Below are 18,638 nucleotides of genomic sequence, written 5' to 3'. Positions count from 1 at the left end.
AATCTAAAGAGGAATTTACTCCATGTCTCACAGCTAGTAAACGGTAAGCCAGGAATTGAGCTCCTGTCTGTCTGATGCCAGAGCCCTGCCTCTATACTAATTCCATCTCTCTACTCCAGGATCTCATCTGAAAGGAATGTAGGCAGATGCCACCCAAATGGGACTAATTCAAGGGATGTTTTTTGCATTCACATTTAATGCAGACATCTGAGTATTCTGGGATCATCCTCACTTGGTTTCCAATCCAGAGACATCTGGATCTGGACAACTGGGTGCTGTAAGTAAACATCAAATGTAGGACTCAACTGTCAGACAGTCCTTCTCCATCCTTACAGGTCACAGATTCCTTACCCCAACAACAAAAAAGCCAGGAACCTATTCCCAGAAAATTGCATGTATGCTCAGAGCATCAACACTGGGCCTAGAATTTGAGGAAGTTTGTGGCCACTCGTCATGGCCCCACCCAGACCCATCCATGGGCCCCTAGTTAAGAACTCCTGTTACAGAGTGCTTGGTTGAGCAGTTCACGTCTTTGTACTTTTACAGTTGTTTACACTGGATGGTCATTTAACCTGGATGGTAACAACCAAAAAAGAAACGCCCAAAACTATTTTGGTTTCAACCAAAAAAGAAACAAAAAAGCACAAACAAATTTCAATCAAAATTGGATCTGCTTAATAAGCCCATTTCTAGCACAGTGCTAACTCAAAAAAACTGAGGTGTGCTTTCCAGTGGTTGACTCCCCTCTCCCCCACCCTGAATCCCCTGAGTGCTAGTTTGAATGAGAAGGAGCTTTGGTGGTACATTAAAATCTGAATTATCAGCACAACATAGAAAAAAGGTGAAGGGAGCATCTGGAAGAGGCTTATGGAAGGCAGAAGAAGAGAGGGCTGGCACACAATCTCCTTTGATGTCTAAGCCGTTTCCAGGGAAGAGAAAAGGAACCAGTTTTGTTTTCTTTTTACTTTCCTTTTTGTCCCCTCAAAACAGCTCCACAGCTGAATCAAAGCAAAGCACTCTCATCCTCTGAAATGGAACATTTCAATTAGCTAGCTATGCTCTTTACAGAAACCTATTGCCGGTCAAAATGATCCAGGAAATGTTTTCCCTTTAGCTTTAATCTAACTTGCAGTTTGCAATGCTAGAATCAAAGGGGTCTTCTTTAAGCTTTAAGAAAATGCTTAATTCTTAGGTGAAGTAGCAAAGTCAGAATACATTGTTATTTTGTTACAACTTGTCTCTATAGACTGGTAAGCATTCCTCCAGAAGACTCAGTCTGCCCCCCCCCCCAACCCCCAGGAAGGAAGCTCTGCCCCCCTGAGACACTTGAATGTGATGCCGCCTGCTCTGACTCAGCACCACACAGAGAGCATCTGGGCTGGTCTTCTCTCCACCCATGTTCCAGCTGCTGACGTCCAGCTTGGCCCAGCACATGGAAGTTCATCTGGCTCTAATTTCTGTGTGAGTCTTCTGTTTACTCCCTTCCCAAGAATGGACGGGTAAAGGAAACTTGGCAAACCATGGCCTGCTCAGTCAGGATTGTAGGGACTAATAATGCCTGTGGCATACGTTGGTACTGCTCTGTGTTTTACAGAAGACTTCTGTATGGAAGCTCCTGGGTTGGCCTCGTGCTAAGTCGGCCCGCTAACAAGAAATGTCACCAGCTGACAGGAGGAAGGCAGGTTGACATTTGCGAGTGAGTCATTCTAAGCATTCAGAGGTGCTAGAAGAGACACCAAGGGGACTGTGAAATTTCCTCCCAGGGGCAAAGGAAAGAGGTGATGGTGGCTCTGTGGGCTGTTTTAAAAGTAGCCCTGCATAAGGCCATGATGTCTAAGGCCTTAAATACTGAGTTCCTGCCCAGCTCCGTTCTCCAGTTCTGGAGAATAGAAAACGAAGCAGAACAAAACAAATGCAAACCTCTGGGTCACTATATATTCAGATTTTCACCTTTTGTTTTTTAAAAATTTTTTAACATTTATTTTTGAGAGAGGGACAGAGTGAGCTGGGGGAGGGGCAGAGAGAGAGGGAGATACGGAATCCAAAGGCGGCTCCAGGCTCTGAGTTGTCAGCACAGAGCCCGACGTGGGGCTCGAACTCAGGAGCTGTGAGATCATGGCCTGAGCCAAAGTCAGATGCTCAACCGACTGAGCCACCCAGGCACCCCCAGATTTTCCCCCTTTAAAAAAATAAATCCATAGGAGTTGCTAATTGGATACTTTACCAATTATGGCAGCTTACCTCTGGGTTATAGCGATCTGTGGTAAACACCAGGTCAACCTGACATTCCTTCTTTGGATTAACCTGAAACATAGAAACCAAATCTTAGCCTGTTAGAAGTTCTGTTAACATCTTCCTATCCAAGAATCACTCTCTTGGGATACCATGGCATGCAAATGGCAGCTATAGCATTTATACTGGAATAAAATCAATGACTTTTTAGAAGGAGAGAATATCTCAAATTTTGGTCTCATCATGACACTCTGCTTGGTAGTTTGACACCTACAAAGGGAGGTTGAGAAAGGGAAATGGTTGTACTGAGGCAGCCAGGTGACTTTGTGAGAGCAGCTAGATGAGAAACAGACGCGTGCATGCGGGTTGGGGGTGAGCACCTCTCCACGGCCTTCCCTGGGCGCAGGGCTGCACCTGTGAGGCAGGTGGGGGCGGCAGGGGTGGTCAACGGGGGAGCCAGGAACAAGGGTGTACCCAGTAATAAATAAGGGGTTTTCTGATGGCGAGAAGTGAAGACAGAGAGGTGGGGCAGGAGTGGCTACTTTCTCTAAGGCTGCTGAGGAGCTGCCCTGAAGGGGGCCTCAGCTGAGCTGGAAGGGACAGTAGGGAAGCAGCCGCCCCCAGACCCAGCAGGCAGACAGTACCTGCCAGCGAGTCAGGAAGTCTGGGACAGGATGGAGTACCGACCCTGACGCTGAAGAAGTCCTCAGCTTTATGCCCTCTCCTTCCCCCAGCAGCTTTCACCAGCAGGCACACTTCTAAACTTTGGGAATGCCTGTTTAGCCTTTTAGACTTTGTAATCACTTCCAATGCCTATTTTTAGAGTATACAAAGCCATATCACTGAGGCAATGTAAATGGTTTAGAAGAGCTTTATGCTATTTGCCATTAACCTTTTTTTTTTCAGAGAAAAATGATCATTCAGTACAAGGAATATTTTCTAGAGGATATTTCTGCTGCATGGAGCTGAAGTTATTTCATATAGTCTTAAGGTAGACTTTGGAAACATTGATTTCCTTTGAATCTTAGCCCAGGAACACAACAACCAAACAGGACTATGATTTTAAATAGGCAGATATCACCCACTCCTAGTTCAGATCCTTCAAAAATTCTAGAAAGCTGGAGAATGGAGGGATAGGATTCTCTGGCAACTGTTTGTGTAAAGAATATTTAAACATGTGAATGTATAGATGTTCCTGGGGCAGAGGGAGCCCCAAGAGCACTACACAGGGGCAGTTTTTTTAGGGCTCATTTTCAACCTTGAAAAAGTTCTGGTGTAAGTTGAAATATTGATTTCAGTTTACAGAATTCATACACACAAATTTATCTTCACTCTCTTTCACTGTTTGCCGCAGACCATGCCAATCACAGGGTGGGGGTGGAGTGGGGAATGGGATACAAAGAAATACAACATCCAGTCCAGCCTTACCAGAGACCTACTTCTTGTGTGGGAACAGGCAAGTCAAGAGAGACATAGAGTGCTCATCAGTGTGGCTGACAGCTGCACAGGTGCAGGGTGCTAAGTGCGGAAGGCTTTCTATGGAGAGTAGGGCCTGAACCAGTTCTTTGAGGAAGAGGTACTGACCAGGCAAGGGTGTGGGAACAGAATATAGGGGCTGGCATTCCAGGGGAGGCAATGAAGCTAGAAAAAAGTTTGTGTGGGAGGTTGGCACAAGGTCATGGAAAGCTTTTTTTTTTTTTTTTTTTTTTGAGAGAGAGGGAGACAGAGAGCATGCAAGCAGAGGAGGGGCAGAGAGAGAAGGAGAGAGAGAGAATCCCAAGCAGGCTCCATGCTATCAGCACAGAGCCTGATGCAGGGCTCCAACCCATGAATCATGAGGTCATGACCTGAGTCAAACTCCAAGAGTTGGATGCCTAGCTGATTGAGCCACCCAGGCATCCCTCACTTCTTTTTTTTTTTTTTAAATGAAGAGAATTTGGAACTTCATCCTGAACTTGGGGGTGTCCCAGTAAACATAACTACAGTAGTTAGAGTGTTGGGAAGCCTAAGATAGGGTATTAGAAGGGCTTAGTGCTTGGGTCAGGGTAAAAGTTTAGTGTATGTTCACTTATTGTTAGTAAAATCTATAGACATGAAGGAGAGAAAAAAATCTGTGCTAGGAACGAGAGTCTGGCCACGTTCCAGGCTACGGAAGAATGTCAACACGGTCTCAAGGTTGCTTTTACTTTGGTTTACTCCTGCCTGGAGCTCCCTGTCTCCGTAACTCCAGAAGTTTGGGGTCTTTGCTGCCCAAGTTAAAGAAACACAGGGAACTGTGGGCTTGCTGCCTGTGACTCCCACACCACACCGGCACCCACAAAGAACCAGTCCTCACAGAAGGCAGCACCTCTGCTTGCCAGCAGGTCCTATGCCTTGAATCATTTGTTGCACCAGCCCTGGGGCCCTCTCCCCAGCTACATGGGGGACCTTTCATCTGCACAGAGGCCCCCTGAGTGCAGCCCTCCTGCACAGGAGTCAAGGACCCCCTCAGGCTGCTAGTGGGGGGATGGGTGGGATGGGCAGTGAGACCATTCATGAGAAAAGCAGGAGGAGGCAGAGTTGACAGGTACAACCTTTGGTGCCCAGGAACATGGGAGAGGAGTCCGAGGGCAGCTGAATGTTACAGAGGTAGATTCAGTGGAGGTAGAGTGGGTGAAGCCAGGGAATTGGATGCAAACCCCCAGGGGAGACATACGTGTACATAGAGAAGAATCCTGAGGACCACCAACCTTCAGATCAATAATACATTAGGGCATGCTTATTCACCATACACAAGGATTCACAAAGGTCTTTCTTATCCTTGACACAACTGTGCAGATTTTAAATAAACTACCCAAGATAGTATTTGAAAACAATTTTTTTTTGAAAACACATGGGGGCAAAGTGAGGTACATACTCTTTGTAGGGAAAGAAACAACTTGATTAACAAAGGCTGCGAGCTGAGTCAGAATGGAGCCTGTCCATTTGAAGAGTTATTTTCCTTGCTGATTTGATTTCCTTAGTTTGTTTTAATGAGGCACTCTTAAAAGCATCTACGTTTTGTCCAAAATAAGATTTTTATATTTTGGGTTGGACTTTATCATTTATCAAGACGCAGCGCTTTTATCTCCCAAAAAGGCCTCTCCCTCCTCCCTTGATGAGTCACGAGCTCCTCTGAGGTAGCTTTGCCGGTCCTCGTGAGATAAGGCCTATGGGCACCAGCAGCAGGAGCCAGTGCCTTCTCTATCTGGGACAGTGTCTCGTGCTCCTCTGGCCTGGCTGCTGCAGGATTGTGTTTCACTCTGGCTGTTTTATTTTTTTGAGAGAGAGGGCACAAGTGAGTGAGGGGCAGAGAGAGAGAGAGAGAGAGAGAGAGAGAGAGAGAGAGAGAGAGAATTGGTGCTTACCCTAAGTGGGGCTTCTGCGTTACCTGCAGCAGGACTCAAACTCATGAACTGTGAGATCATGACCTGAGCTAAAGTCAGATGTTAATGACCGAGCCACCCAGGTACCCTTTTATTTTTTAAAATATCTTATGTTTTAGGGGCACCTGGGTGGCTCAGTTGGTTAAGCATCCAACTCTGACTCAGGTCATTATCTCATGTTTCATGGGTTTGACCCCCATGTCGGGCTCTGTGCTGACAGCTCAGAGCCTGGCGCCTGCTTTGGGTTCTGTGTCTCCCTCTCTCTGTCTGCACCTCCCCCACTCATGTTCTGTCTCTCTCATTCTCTCAAAAATAAATAAAAACATTAAAAAATAAATAAAAATGTTAAGTCCAAAGTAACACAGTATGGATGTCCTCACCCCATATCTGAAACTTAGGTCTTTGTTTTTCACAGTTAGTGGGATTAGATTTGAGGAGTGTGGTAAACTCACTATATGTGGTTTCGAATTTAGAAGTTCTGTTCCCGGCATGGAGCCAACCTCTTCAGGTTGGGTGGTCCTCCCTCTGCAGCTGGCACAAGGGTTGCTACAGCCACATGGTGCAAAGCTAATCCATTCATTCACAGCTATTAAAAAAAAAAAGAAAAAGCTAAATAGACATTTTTTGAAAGAGCCCAACCTAAAACCGGGACAACAGTTCTGGCTTTTCTGAGGGAAGAAGTGTTCCTGGAATAGCAGGTCACAGTGTTCATACCCTTACGTCCCGACATTGTCCACGTGTCCAAATAGGAGACACATTAGGAAGTTTTATATCTGTTTCTTAAAGCACAGCAAGAGGTACAACACATTGTTCTAATATTTTCTGGAATATTCTTTCTTTCATGAAAAGTCAGCAAACAAAGCAAATGACCATGTGACTGTATAACCTGAATGAATTAGCAGCTCTTTGCTACAGATTTCTTTTTAATTATGTATAAGGGAGGATTTATGGGCTATAGCCTGGAACAAAATGCTTTATAATCAGGGATGACTAATGACATGGATTATATCTAATCTGGTGTGTGTGTGTGTGTGTGTGTGTGTGTTATTTCCTAGGTTTCTTGGTTTTGTCCCCTCTGGCCACGAGGAAAGGCAGCCACCTCCCATGTGTACTTTCCACATGCTGAGCCTCACAAGGGCTCTTTAGGGGAATGATTAGCACTTTGATTTTGGGCTTCCCTTTCAGTAGGGAGGGAAACAGGCTGCTTTTAAAGTCCTGTTTGAGAAAGCGTACAAAGGAAAGTATACAAAGGATGACTGAACTCAGCACACTAGGCTTTTGGGGGCAGGGTAAGAGAAATGCTCCTCGAATCCTTACCCAATCAGTATCAAGTACTCACATGTGAAGCACCCTGCTAAGCCACCAGGAAAGGACAATGATAAAGCTATAATATATACAATGAGCTCTCACTACATGCTTCTTGTGGTTCTACACAGTGCCTTGTATGATCACATCACAAGAGCCCTTTGGGGTAGATACTACCGTTGCCCGTTTTAAAGATGAAGAAATGGAGTCAACCACCCAAAGTCACAGAGCTAGTAAGTAATAAAGCCTGGCTCCTGATTGCTGCTTTTCCCTTATATGGCTTGGAGGTTGTACTAACAGAACCAGCATCCTCCAAGAGAGGGTGGAAAGAAAGCTCTGTAATGTGTGCATGGGGTGGGGGGAGGGGAGGGGGCAGGAGGAGGGAGACTGACTGGTTCCCACAGACAAGACCACCAAGCCTGGAAGGGAGACAGCCAGACCCGGCATGTGTATCATTTTCCCAGGGCTGCTGTAACAAAGAACCACAAATTGGGTGCCTTAACAGAAACCGATCCTCTCACAGTTCTGAAGGCTACAAGTCCCAAATCAAGCTGTTGTCAGGGCCATGCTCCCTTGGAGACACTGGGTGGAATCCCTCCATGCCTCTCCCCAGCTAGCTTCTGGTGGTGGCCGTCAATCCCCAACATCCCTTGGCTGCAGCTGCAACATTTCAGTCTCTGCTCTGTCTTTAAATGGCATTTTCCTGTTTGTGTCTTCATGTGGTCATCCTCTATGGACATCAATCATCAGATGTAGAGCCCACGCTAATCCGATATGGCCTCATCTTAACCCAAATGCATCTGCAGAGCCTCTATTTCCAGGGAGGGTCATGATCACAGGTAGGTGGCTTAGGACTTCAATATATTTTTTTTTTTTTTTGAGGACACCACAACCCACAACAGCATGGAAGTGAAGATGATCTGAGATTTTGCAAGCAGCCCTGGATACACTGTGGCAGGTAAGGTATAAAGGGGCGCACGAGCCAGTGCAGGTGGGGAATTCTCCAGGGAGGAGAGAGACCGAGAGAAAGGGAGCAGGCACCCAGTACAAGAAAGGGAGTGTGAGCCTGGCATGGAGGTGAGCAGCCAGGTTGGGAAATTGGCAAGTTCATTGAGGGATATACTTGGAGTCAAGGTTAAGAGGGTAGATTGGGGCCAGCTTAGAGAAGGCCTCTTACAGAGACTTTGTTCTGGAGTGATGGCTCTAAAACAAGCTGCAACAGAGACTCTTAGAAGGCCTGCTAAAGCACAGCATGCTGGGCCTCACCTCCAGAATTCTGATTCAGCAAATGTGGGATGGGATCTGAGAATCTGCACATCAATGAGTTCCAGGGGATTCTGCTGCTGCTGCTCTGGGGAAGACCATTTGAGGCCTTCTCTCTAGGCGCAGAGTGAAATCACTGGGGCTCTGAAGGAGGGGTAGAAGTGACAAGTACCTCTCCATGTGACAGTCACTAGAATACAGCCGAATGGGGAACTGAGCACAGGACAATTCTGAGGGCCAGAGGCTATCATGGGGACCAAATGCAACGGAGGAATGTGAACTCAAGATTTGGTTGATGTAGTGCTTCTGGCAATTAGGTCATGGGGCCTTATCCAAAGGATAAGGCTACAAAAATGCTGATTTGAAGGGATACATGCACCCCCCCATGTTTATAGCAGCACTATCAACAATAGCAAAGTTATGGAAAGAGCCCAAATGTCCATCAACTGACAAATGAATAAACAAGATGTGCTATGTGTATATATATACATATATATATACACACAGAATGGAATATTACTTGGAATATTACTCAGCCATCAAAAAGAATGAAATCTTGCCATTTGCAACAATGTGGATGGAACTATATAGGGCATTATGGTAAGCAAAAGCAGTCAGAGGAAGACAAATATATGATTTCACACATATGTGAAACTTAAGAAACACAAGAGATGAACATAGGGGAAGGGAAGGAAAAATAAGATAAAAACAGAGGAGGAAAACTATAAGAGACTCTTAAATATAGAGAACAAACAGGGTTGCTGGAAGGTGGGGAGTGGGGATGGGTTAAATGGGTGATGGGCATTAAGGAGGACACTTGTTGGGATGAGTAATGGGTGTTATATAAGTAATAAATAATTAAGTAATAAATCACTAAATTCTACTCCTGAAACCATCAGTATACTATATGTTAACTAACCTGGATTTAAATAAATAAATTTAAAAAAATACTCTAGGAAAAAAAAAAAAGAAAGTGAAGATGGCGGGTCTAGCCCCTGTTTCAGGGAGTGTAATCGGTAAGCTCTATGACAACACAGGATGTGCTCTTTTGCAAGCAGGAGCATTCAAAGAGGGCACTCTGGACAGAAATAGTTCCAATTAACAAAACATTGAAGAAAGTTCATTCCCTGCCTCCTATTACATGGAGAGCTACTTTGACATGTAAAGACATTTACATACGCATGAAGAAGTTAAAACTATCCATTCTAATACTCTACGAAGTCATGGCTTATTTTCAGTAAAAAAGCTGCTTAATATAAAACACAAAGGTTTGTTTTCACGTCAATGGATCAAAGATTTTTCTTCCAGCGTGTATCTGGACTATATATTAGATACTACCCCATGTTTGTTTGTTTAAAGTCAAGTCACTGAAATATTGATGTGGATATTAGAAATAAACCTGAGGAACTTAATGAGGGATACAGAATATTTATTTATTCCATTTTAGAAACCTAAGACTGCCTTTAAACTCACTCAAAACTTGGAACCAAGTAAAGAGCAGGGATGGCGTCCCCAAGAAGCTTTGCTGTCACCTGCCATGGGGAGGCCATGAAAATGCTGGGACTCTGGGGGTTTTTAAAGACCTGATTCTGCCAAAAGCTAATCCTTAGAAAACAAAACCCTGTGCTTTGGAGAAACGCTGTCCTTGTTTTTCCTCTCTTTGCAGTTGGTTTCTAACCACAGTCCCTTCATGTTGCTTTGGAGGCAGTGGTGACAACTTTAAGCGTCATGCTTTCAGGTCAACAGAGTGGGTGGTGGGGACGCCTCTAGCTGTCAACCAGTTCCCAGGTGATTCTAATATCCCTTCCCACACACACTGGGCCTTGCTGGCCTGACAGACTCCACTTCTAAATGTCCCCTCCATCCTTCACATTTGGTAAGAAAATATAAATGCCATGCCATTTCAGTAAAAGCAAACTTCTTCATTTTGTAAGGTTAGTTTTATGAGTCAGGCTTAGTTGGAGACAAGCAAACAAATCAGTTGTGGATAAAAATTGCTGTGCTGTTCTTATGTTCTGGACAGAAAGAGCTTCAGTGTATTACATTATACTCTGGAATTATTGCATTTTCTGTCTCTTAGGCAATGCCAGATAAAGCAAATAGTATATGGAGCAAAAGTCAGTGACCTTCAGATCACGCCCCACCCCATGGGGTCCAAGGAGACCTTTGCACGTGGACACTTTGCTTTATTAGGTTAAGTAGCAGTGGATAGAAAGACACAGAATGCTGTTTAGCCAACTCTGGTTACAAGTTCTTGACCCTTCTAAAGAAGTTAAAGTGGAAATGGCCAGAGACAGTGTTACCCTTGGTTTCCCCTCTAGCTCAGGGTGTGGCTAATCAGAAAAGGTGGTTGTAAGAGGAATACTAAGTGTTGGGTCCCCCTCATTCCTCTAGAAGGGCTGGAGTAGGTCAGGGCCTGGCCTAGCTTGTATTCCAGAGGGCCAATGGTCCCATCACCCTTCCAGTTACCTTTAATTTCATTGAACAAATACATAATAATTTGTCTCTTACAGGACCCTCTGTCAGAAGAATGGAGGAAACAGAGAGGTTGTCTTCCATAGTATAGAAACAGACATACTCCTGTTGAGGAGCGAGAACAAAGCTGCCTACGGTCAAGTACCAAGACTGTGTGTAAAGGGCAGACATGTTTGGAGGTGAGGAGATCACTAAGGCTGCAGAGATCAGCCAGACAAGAGGTGTGAGCAAGAGCTGCCATTTCTTGGGGACAGTCCCATGTCCAGCAGTGTGGTAAGTACTTGCATGAGCCCACAGCTACCCCAGAAACTGGGTGACGTAGGCAGAATAATGGCCCCCAAAGATGCCCGCCTCCTAACTCCTGGAACCTGTAAATATATTACTTAACATAGCAAAGGGGACTTCACCAACCGGAGGCTTGAGGATCCTCCAGTTAAGGATCTTAAGACGGGCAGACATCCTGGATTATCCAGGTGGAATATTTGCAAGAGTTATTAGAAGCAGACAGGAATGAGGCACCTGTGTCTTCCTCTCTCTCTGACCCTCCTCTGCTCACGTTCTGTCTCTCTCTCTATCAAAAATAAACATTAAGAAAATGAAAAGAAGCAGATGGTAGTGTTGTATTCAGGAGATGCTTTGCTGCTGGCTTGGAAGATAGAAGCATGAGCCAAGAAACTGGACTAGGCAAGGACACAGATTCTCCCCTAGAGTCTCCAGAAGGAACGCAGCCCTTCCAACACCTTGATCTAGCCCAGGGAGACTCACTTGTACTTCTGACCCCCAGAATTGTAAGAGAATAAACGTGTGGAGTTTTTTAACCTACAAAGTTTGTGGGTATTTGTTACAGCAATGAAACTAGTTATAGATGTTAGGGATTCTTTTTAAGATTTTTTTTAATGTTTATTTTTGAGAGAGAGAGCGAGTGAGTGAGCAGGGAAGGGGCAGAAAGAGAGGGAGACACAGAATCCGAAGCAGGCTCCAGGCTCTGAGCTGTGAGCACAGAGCCTGACGCGGGGCTCAAACCCATGAACTGGGAGATCATCAAGACCTGGGCCAAAGTCTGACGCTTAACTGACTGAGCCACCCACTACTATTAGTGATTCTTTATGTGTTCTTCATGGGCAGGTCCTTTTGTGACCATCATGGTTTTACATACCCCTTGCAAACAGTTACAAGACCCCTTGATAACTTGACTTTACTGGTTAGAAACATCCTGAATAACCAAAAGAAGTCACTTAGAGTGCAGACTTCCTATGGCTACTGTTCTCAACCACTCCTGTAGGACCAGCTCTGTAAAAACTCCTTCAATTGAGGCACCACTGCAAAGGCAACTAAATGCCAAGGGTGCATGTGAGAGGATAAATCTCTAGGGTGACTCATTGTCCATACACTGAGATCAAAGGTCAGGTTGGATTTGGGACACTGTGTGTGTGTGTGTGTGTGTATTTAACATTCTGTGCCTCATTAATCAGTCATTTTAGTGTTGAGAATTTATATTCTATCTCCAGCAGAACAGCCTAGGCTGTTCAAGGAAGGATGTGCAACCAAGCCAGACTCCTGGTGGTTAGGTTCATGACCCACCGCCAGTGATCTTTAAATGGGGCCGCTGCTCATAATCTGTGATCACACACATCCCTGGCTATGGCACCACATGTGGCGAGACAAGTGGAAAGTGTTGTGGGATGGTAAAAAATTGTTTATGGTTCAAAAACAATTCATTACAAGCTGGTCAAAAGCATTCCTACTTACTAGCTCATCTGGGTGCAGTTGGCTTGGGTGAGTGGGGCTAAGTGCCAAAGAGGCCAAGGCCTAAGTTTATCATCTGGGCCAGATGGCCTTTCCCATCCCATGCTAAACCCAGACTCTGCAGTCAGAGCCTGCAGACCAGATGGGTGCTGTAGTGAGAGGTTGGGTGGAGACCTTGGGTGCACCTGTGCCTTTTCAGCACAAGGGATGCCTGGGAAAGAAGGAGAGAGTGTATCTCTGTTTTGTGGTCTCAGGATCATTATGTTTCATTTCCCAGAGCAGGGTGAGGGCAGTGAGGAACACTATGCTCATCTTGCAAATCCCAGTTCTTTCGTGATGGCTGTAAAGGCAGTTAGGAGACTTCCTTAAGTGAAAGTATAGATTGGAAAGTGATAAAGGAAGGCTTTTCTTAGTAGAGCAAGTGCTCTCCTAAATGCCTGTGGCTCAGCAGACAGGCTTTGTGGGTGGGTACCCACAGTAGCCCAGCCTGTCTGTCCCACTCTGGTGGCCCGAGACTTACCAAAAGTCCATTGTTTTGCTCCCAAACTTGCTCCTGCCAGGTGTGGCTATTATCTAATTGAAAATTAAGTGTCAGGTAAACTGGTGAAGCATGGGTGTGAAATACAAGTGTCATGTCCACAAAATCCAAGGTAAATTTGTAGAAGGAATTGATGAAGTCTCTAAAACTCTTGCTGTTGAATTGGGTGTGGGTGAGTCAAGACTGAGCAAGAAGAAAAAAGGGTAAAAGTAGAGGATTATGCGCTGTATCCTTTGCAAGTGCTCCCCTGCACTGTAAGTAAACCAAAAGGAAAGACATGGGTGATCCATAACGGCTGAGTTTTCTTGCTACAGAAACTGCAAGGGGTGACAGTTAAAAGGCCCTTGCCCTGTACCAAAAAATAGGTGATTCATTTATATTTATTGATTTTAATTTAAATAGAAACATTTGGGGTATGGGCCTAACCTCCCTCCCCCAAACAAATGAACCAGGAAATGTAAGAGGGCATTCACCCTAAGTGACCAATCCTCAAACAATGGCTGATTCCTGAATGGGTGCCTTTCTCATGAAGTATGTGCACACAAAGATCTTTAAATGTCAGGGAAGGGCTGGCTGGCCTCTCATCAACTGCTAGGGGAAGTGGTCTCAGTACTTGCTGAGACTTGTCTCAGTGTAAGGGGCAGCCTCTTAAGGGGAGGGAGGAGTCAGGAGTGGGGCTGATCCAGGATATCCCGGTTATCAACCCCAAACTCTCCCACCTCCCTGCACTGTGGGTAATGAGGCTGTGCTACATGGTATCAGAAAAACAGAAGTTCCCTTGGTGGTGGAGGGTAGTGTAAAGCCAGAAAAGAGATGCCACCAGGTAGGGCAGTGAAGGAACACAAGCTGTGGTGTGTGATCTCTCCCTACAATTCGTAAACAAACCAGAATGCCTCTTTCAGCAGCTAGCATTGATTTCTTTTCAAAACTTGGCTACATTTCCTACCACAGCTATCACTGCATTTCACCACGAGAGGGCAACAGTGTTTCTAAAATGAGGGATTTTTGCAGAACTAAGAAATCACTTAGAATCCAGGAAATTTCCAGGCGAGAAGAGATCTTAAAAATCATTTGGTTTACTGGCTTTCAAAATCTTCTTAGCTGAAACCAAGATCAAGAATTTCATTCTCCATAATCACCTAGTTCATACATGTATATTTGAAACACATCTTAGATACTATTTACTCTTACTTTTGCAACACACTCCAGTAGTTTGTATTCTAAACAATTTTGTTAAAACATCTACAACCTACTAAACTGATTTCTTAACCCAATATGGGGGCCATTATTTTGAAAACTCCTGACTTGGTCCCTGCTTCTCATCTTACAAAGGGGTGCAGGGACCTCATGGGTGGAGAGGGCTCCCTACTGGCTACACTTCTCACACATACCCAGCCACCTGCTCACCCTGGGCTCAGTCATGGATGAGGGACATTGTGTAGCAAGTGAGCACTCACTCTGGAAATGCACTGATTGAATCAAGAATGCAGACCCGTTTTGAGGATTTACTATTTTTTTACTTCTTGTCCATACTATGACTGTTCTTGTAATTAAAGCAGAAATTCCTTAAGCCACTATGCTGAAAGTTCCATGCAGGTGGTTGGTGTCTGTGCTCCTCATTCACGTAGCTGAGACACTCCTTCAAAACTGAGTGAATCTCAAAGAGGGTTTCCCCGATGATCCCAGCCCAATCTGAATTGGGGCCATAATGTGTAGCCCAGTGTCTGGCACATAGTAAGTGCTCAACAAATAACTCATAGATAAATGGATCACCCTCAGACAGTATAATGGTAACTCACATTTTTATACTTTACCACTGGTACTTGTATCATCTTATAGAAAGAACTCTTAAAAATTGCCTAGCATGGGCGGCAGAACATGGATTATTTCCACTCCAAATGAGGGTATAACCAGAGAAAACATGATCTTTCTTCTCTAGATTGTGTGGCTCACTGGAGGTAAAACAGGGGCTAGAATATGGGTTCCCTACAACACCACACCAATTGGTCACCCACATTCTGGAAAGGCAGCCCATGGCAGCTCCCTAGTAGAAACAGCACACATACTCAAGCCACCCCCTGCTCTGCTTCTGCTACCCCGCAGGATTCTGGCAGGCCACTGCCACAAATTTAAGACACACTTTGCCCCTGGCTGCCTTGATCACCCTTGAAGGGGGGGGGGGGGGTCTGTCTTCACTTAGTGGTGATGTTTCGAGGTGGCAGAGGAATGGAGGGAAAATTTCACCAAATTGCTGGGAAAAACTGAAAACACTTTAGCCTCTGGAAATTCTTGGCCCTGAAAGTCACTGAGCTCGCTTTCCTGGCTCCTTGATCTAAAAACACTTGTGGGGCTCCTGGGTGGCTCAGTCGGTTAAGCATCATATAGGCTCAGGTCATGAACTGGTGGTTCGTGAGTTCGAGCCCTGCATTAGGCTCTGTGCTGACAACTCAGAGCCTGGAGCCTCCTTTGGGTTGATTCTGTGTCTCCCTCTCTCTCTGTTCCCCCCCCCCCCGACTTGCACTCTTTCTCTCTCTCAAAAATAAAGATTAAAAAAAATTTTTTTAAAACATGTATAACCATTTTCAGAAGAAATGTAAAGGTAAACCAAATGACAATAGGAAGTTATCCTTTCTTAGGGTCAATGCCCTGGATTCCCCTACGTATTAACTCTTCCTCCCCCATCTCATGCATATCTGCCTCTAATGTGTTGATTTACTCCCCCACCGGTTTTTTGTTTGTTTGTTTTCGTCAAAAGGAGAATCTCCTTAAAATTCAGGAACGTTATACTATTACTGATGAAAAACACTGAGTTCTTTGTGGAAGAGAAGAGGAATTTTTACTTAACTCACTTGTGTTTTGAGAGCTTAGTTTGATTATTTTGTGAAAGATGCCAAGTATTTAATCTTTCTTTCAAGGGGATGACTAAATGCATAAAAAAGCAAAGTGTTATTATTTAGCTTTTATGGTTTTGGAAGGAAGAAAATAATTCCTGAATTTGAAAACCGAGCTTGGTTTTCTGTAAGGAACCCTCCTCAATGAAAACCAGGGAGCAAATCTTCAGGGACACTCTTTTTGGGCTCTGGGAGGTGGCTACTTGGATAGAAAGTTCTCAAGCTCTGTTTCTGCACTTCTCTGTTGGACTAGTAAAACTGAACAACTTTCTCCCTGAGCCAGTAAGGATTGTCAAAACAGGTGAGGAGAGTAGGTTGCCTTTTTCTAGGAAAAATTTTATTTCAGCGGTCAATAAATTTAACAACCTCAGGTACAAGATTAAGTCTTTGACGAACCAAGGCTGAGTTTCCAAAATGTCCTCTCCACCTCTGTATCTGACACCAAGTCTAGAGCAATCTAGAACAAAAATCCTACTGCCACTCTTTAGAACTAATTTATAGGAACTCCCGAGTGGCTCAGTCGGTTTAGTCATTAAGGGTCATGCTCTTGGTTTCAGCTCAGGTCATGATCTCATGGTTCCTACAGCCAGAGCCTGGAAATTAGCAACCAAATAACGAGCTGCCAAATTCTCATTCATTGCATTCACAGGGAAAACAGCTCTGGTCCACTCACTCCCCTTAAAGCAGACGCCAGTATTACCAAGGTTTCTGCCCAGGCCAACGCGTAAATTCCAACCACATTACCCTGAAGCCCTTGCAGGGTCGTCTGCAATTAAAAGGCACTCCGTCCACGGTCCGCAGGGGAACTGGCATAGTTTTTGGAAATCCCGCCCAGGACTTCTGTTGGGGCCATGGTGGGCCGCGCAGCGACCACCCCCTTCACAACCACCTCTGGGTACTCCCAGACAAGATCCAGCCTTGCCTTTGGGGCCTGTTCTTCAGTTTCCCCATGCACCTCTTTCCCAGGAATGGGAGCTGCCCTGTAAAAAAAAATCTATGGTCTCATAAATGCCGAAAGGGCCACCCAGCTTTCTGCGAACTGCGCACAACCACGGACCGCTCCACGGCCTGAACGCTTCGCGGCCGCCGATCTCCCCCAACGCCGTACTCCTCACAGACCCACTCTCGGATCCGCCGCTGGGCGGGCAGGCGCGCACACAAGTGTCACTGCCCCCACGGTGCGCCGCCGCGTGGCGCCAGCACTCACCCTGGCGCGGCCCTCCAGCACGTCGGCCAGCACGCGCAGGGTGCTGGGCGAGCCCGCGCGGAAGTTGACGAAGTGCAGCGCCACGCGCGCCGCCTGCTCCAGGAGTCCGCGCGGGAGCTCCGGGTCCCGGCGCCGAAGGGAGTCCTCGGGCTCCCCGGCCCCCGCGGGTGCCGCCGCCACTCCTTGCAGGGCGAGCGACAGCAGCAGCGCGAGCGGCAGAACCGCGGCGCGCGGGCGCCCGGTCCCAGAGGCGAGCGGCGGTTGCAGGCGGGGCGGCATGGACGCGGGAGAGCGCGGCGTTCGACGGACAGGCTCCAAGTGAGCTGCGCCGGCGCTCGAGGAAATAAGGCCGCGGCGGGCCACTCCCCTCCGCCCTCGGGGCGGCCCGCTGCCCGGAGCCCGGGTCCGTGCCCGGCCGCGCCCTCTCGGCGCTGCTTCCAGCCCCTGGGCCCCTCCGCCCCGCCCCACTCCGCCCGGGCCCCAGCTTTCCGGCTCGATGCCGGGACGCGGCGGCGCCTCCGCGGCGCGGGGCCGGAGATGTCCAGCTCCGGCTGCGCTGGCAGGGGACGAGGGGGGCAAATGGAGACTCCTTCCCCGAGGGAGCACGACTTGCCCGCCGCCACCCTGCGCCGCGCCCCCAGCCCAGTCCGTGGGCCGGCTTCTCTCCTCTGCAGTTGCTGCGATTTCGAAACCCTTCGGGTTTTAGAACCTGCTTCAGTTCTCCAAGGCTTGGAACTTCGGTTTCGCACACAGTGAAATTGGGGGCCGTGGAGAGAAGTGGGAGAGACGCAGCCAGCATTGATGGGGGTCCCTGTGGCACAGTGACATTGGAACTGGGACAGGTCTTCAGAAAGCTGGGGCTGGAGAGGAGGCTGTAAGTGGTCAGCAGGACCTTCACCCCCTGGTCATTGCGGGGGTGGGGGTGGTTCAGGTGAAGACTCAGGCCCCTATTTGGGTGAGTCATGAATTGTTGGTGAGGTCTTGGAGGGAAGCTGCTCCTCTAGAGAGCAAGCCCTCCCCTTGCTGCGCCTTTGAGAGGAAGCCTGTAGCCCCAGAAGGTGCTGGTGCCATCTTGCCACCCTCAGGAAAGTAGGCATCAGGGTGAAGACAACTGGGGGGGGGGGAGGGGGAGGCAGGAATGAGGCATGGAAAGAAATCAAGTCCTTGGAGATGATTTCAAGGTGAAATGAAGTCCTGCTGACTCAAGACCCACCTGAAGCCTGCCCTAGCTCTAGACTTTAGAGTTTTAAGAACCAATAAACCAAATTTATTGTTTAAGCCAACTTGAGCATGATTTTGTTGTAACAGTTGAAGAATTCCTAATTTTTCTGCTAAGGTGGATACTACTAGCAGGAACCAAAGTTATAAGGCTGCCGTGTGTGTGTGTGTGTGTGTGTGTGTGTGTGTGTGTAAGGGGTCTGCTTGTGCCAGCACTGGAGGACAGTCTGGGACTACCTCAGCTACTCCCTACCTTGAGAAGACCCTATTGGCAGATCCCACCAACTTTGGGCTGAGCCAGCTGGTGAAGGTTAAGGGGGTTAAGGCCAGGCTGGTCCTTAAGGAGTGACAGCTCCCAG

At 46.8% G+C, this 18,638-nt stretch overlaps 1 protein-coding gene across 1 annotated transcript in view; it reads right to left on the bottom strand.

Moving 5' to 3' along the window:
* Nucleotides 1-18,025, bottom strand: part of RARRES1 (retinoic acid receptor responder 1) — a 55,370-nt gene extending 37,345 nt beyond the window's left edge. The window contains exons 1-3 of the mRNA XM_027061994.2: nt 17,685-18,025; nt 17,062-17,617; nt 2,242-2,304 (exon numbers count right to left, since the gene is read on the bottom strand). Of these exons, the coding sequence (XP_026917795.1) occupies nt 2,242-2,304; nt 17,062-17,617; nt 17,685-18,025 (960 nt within the window). The remainder of the gene's footprint in view (nt 1-2,241; nt 2,305-17,061; nt 17,618-17,684) is intronic.
* Between the last annotated feature and the right edge of the window lie 613 nt (nt 18,026-18,638).

Source organism: Acinonyx jubatus, chromosome C2 (genome assembly GCF_027475565.1).
Source record: "Acinonyx jubatus isolate Ajub_Pintada_27869175 chromosome C2, VMU_Ajub_asm_v1.0, whole genome shotgun sequence".
Classification (NCBI taxonomy): domain Eukaryota; kingdom Metazoa; phylum Chordata; class Mammalia; order Carnivora; family Felidae; genus Acinonyx; species Acinonyx jubatus.
Note: the sequence above shows the minus strand (reverse complement) of the source record. Positions and strands in the feature narration are given on the sequence as shown.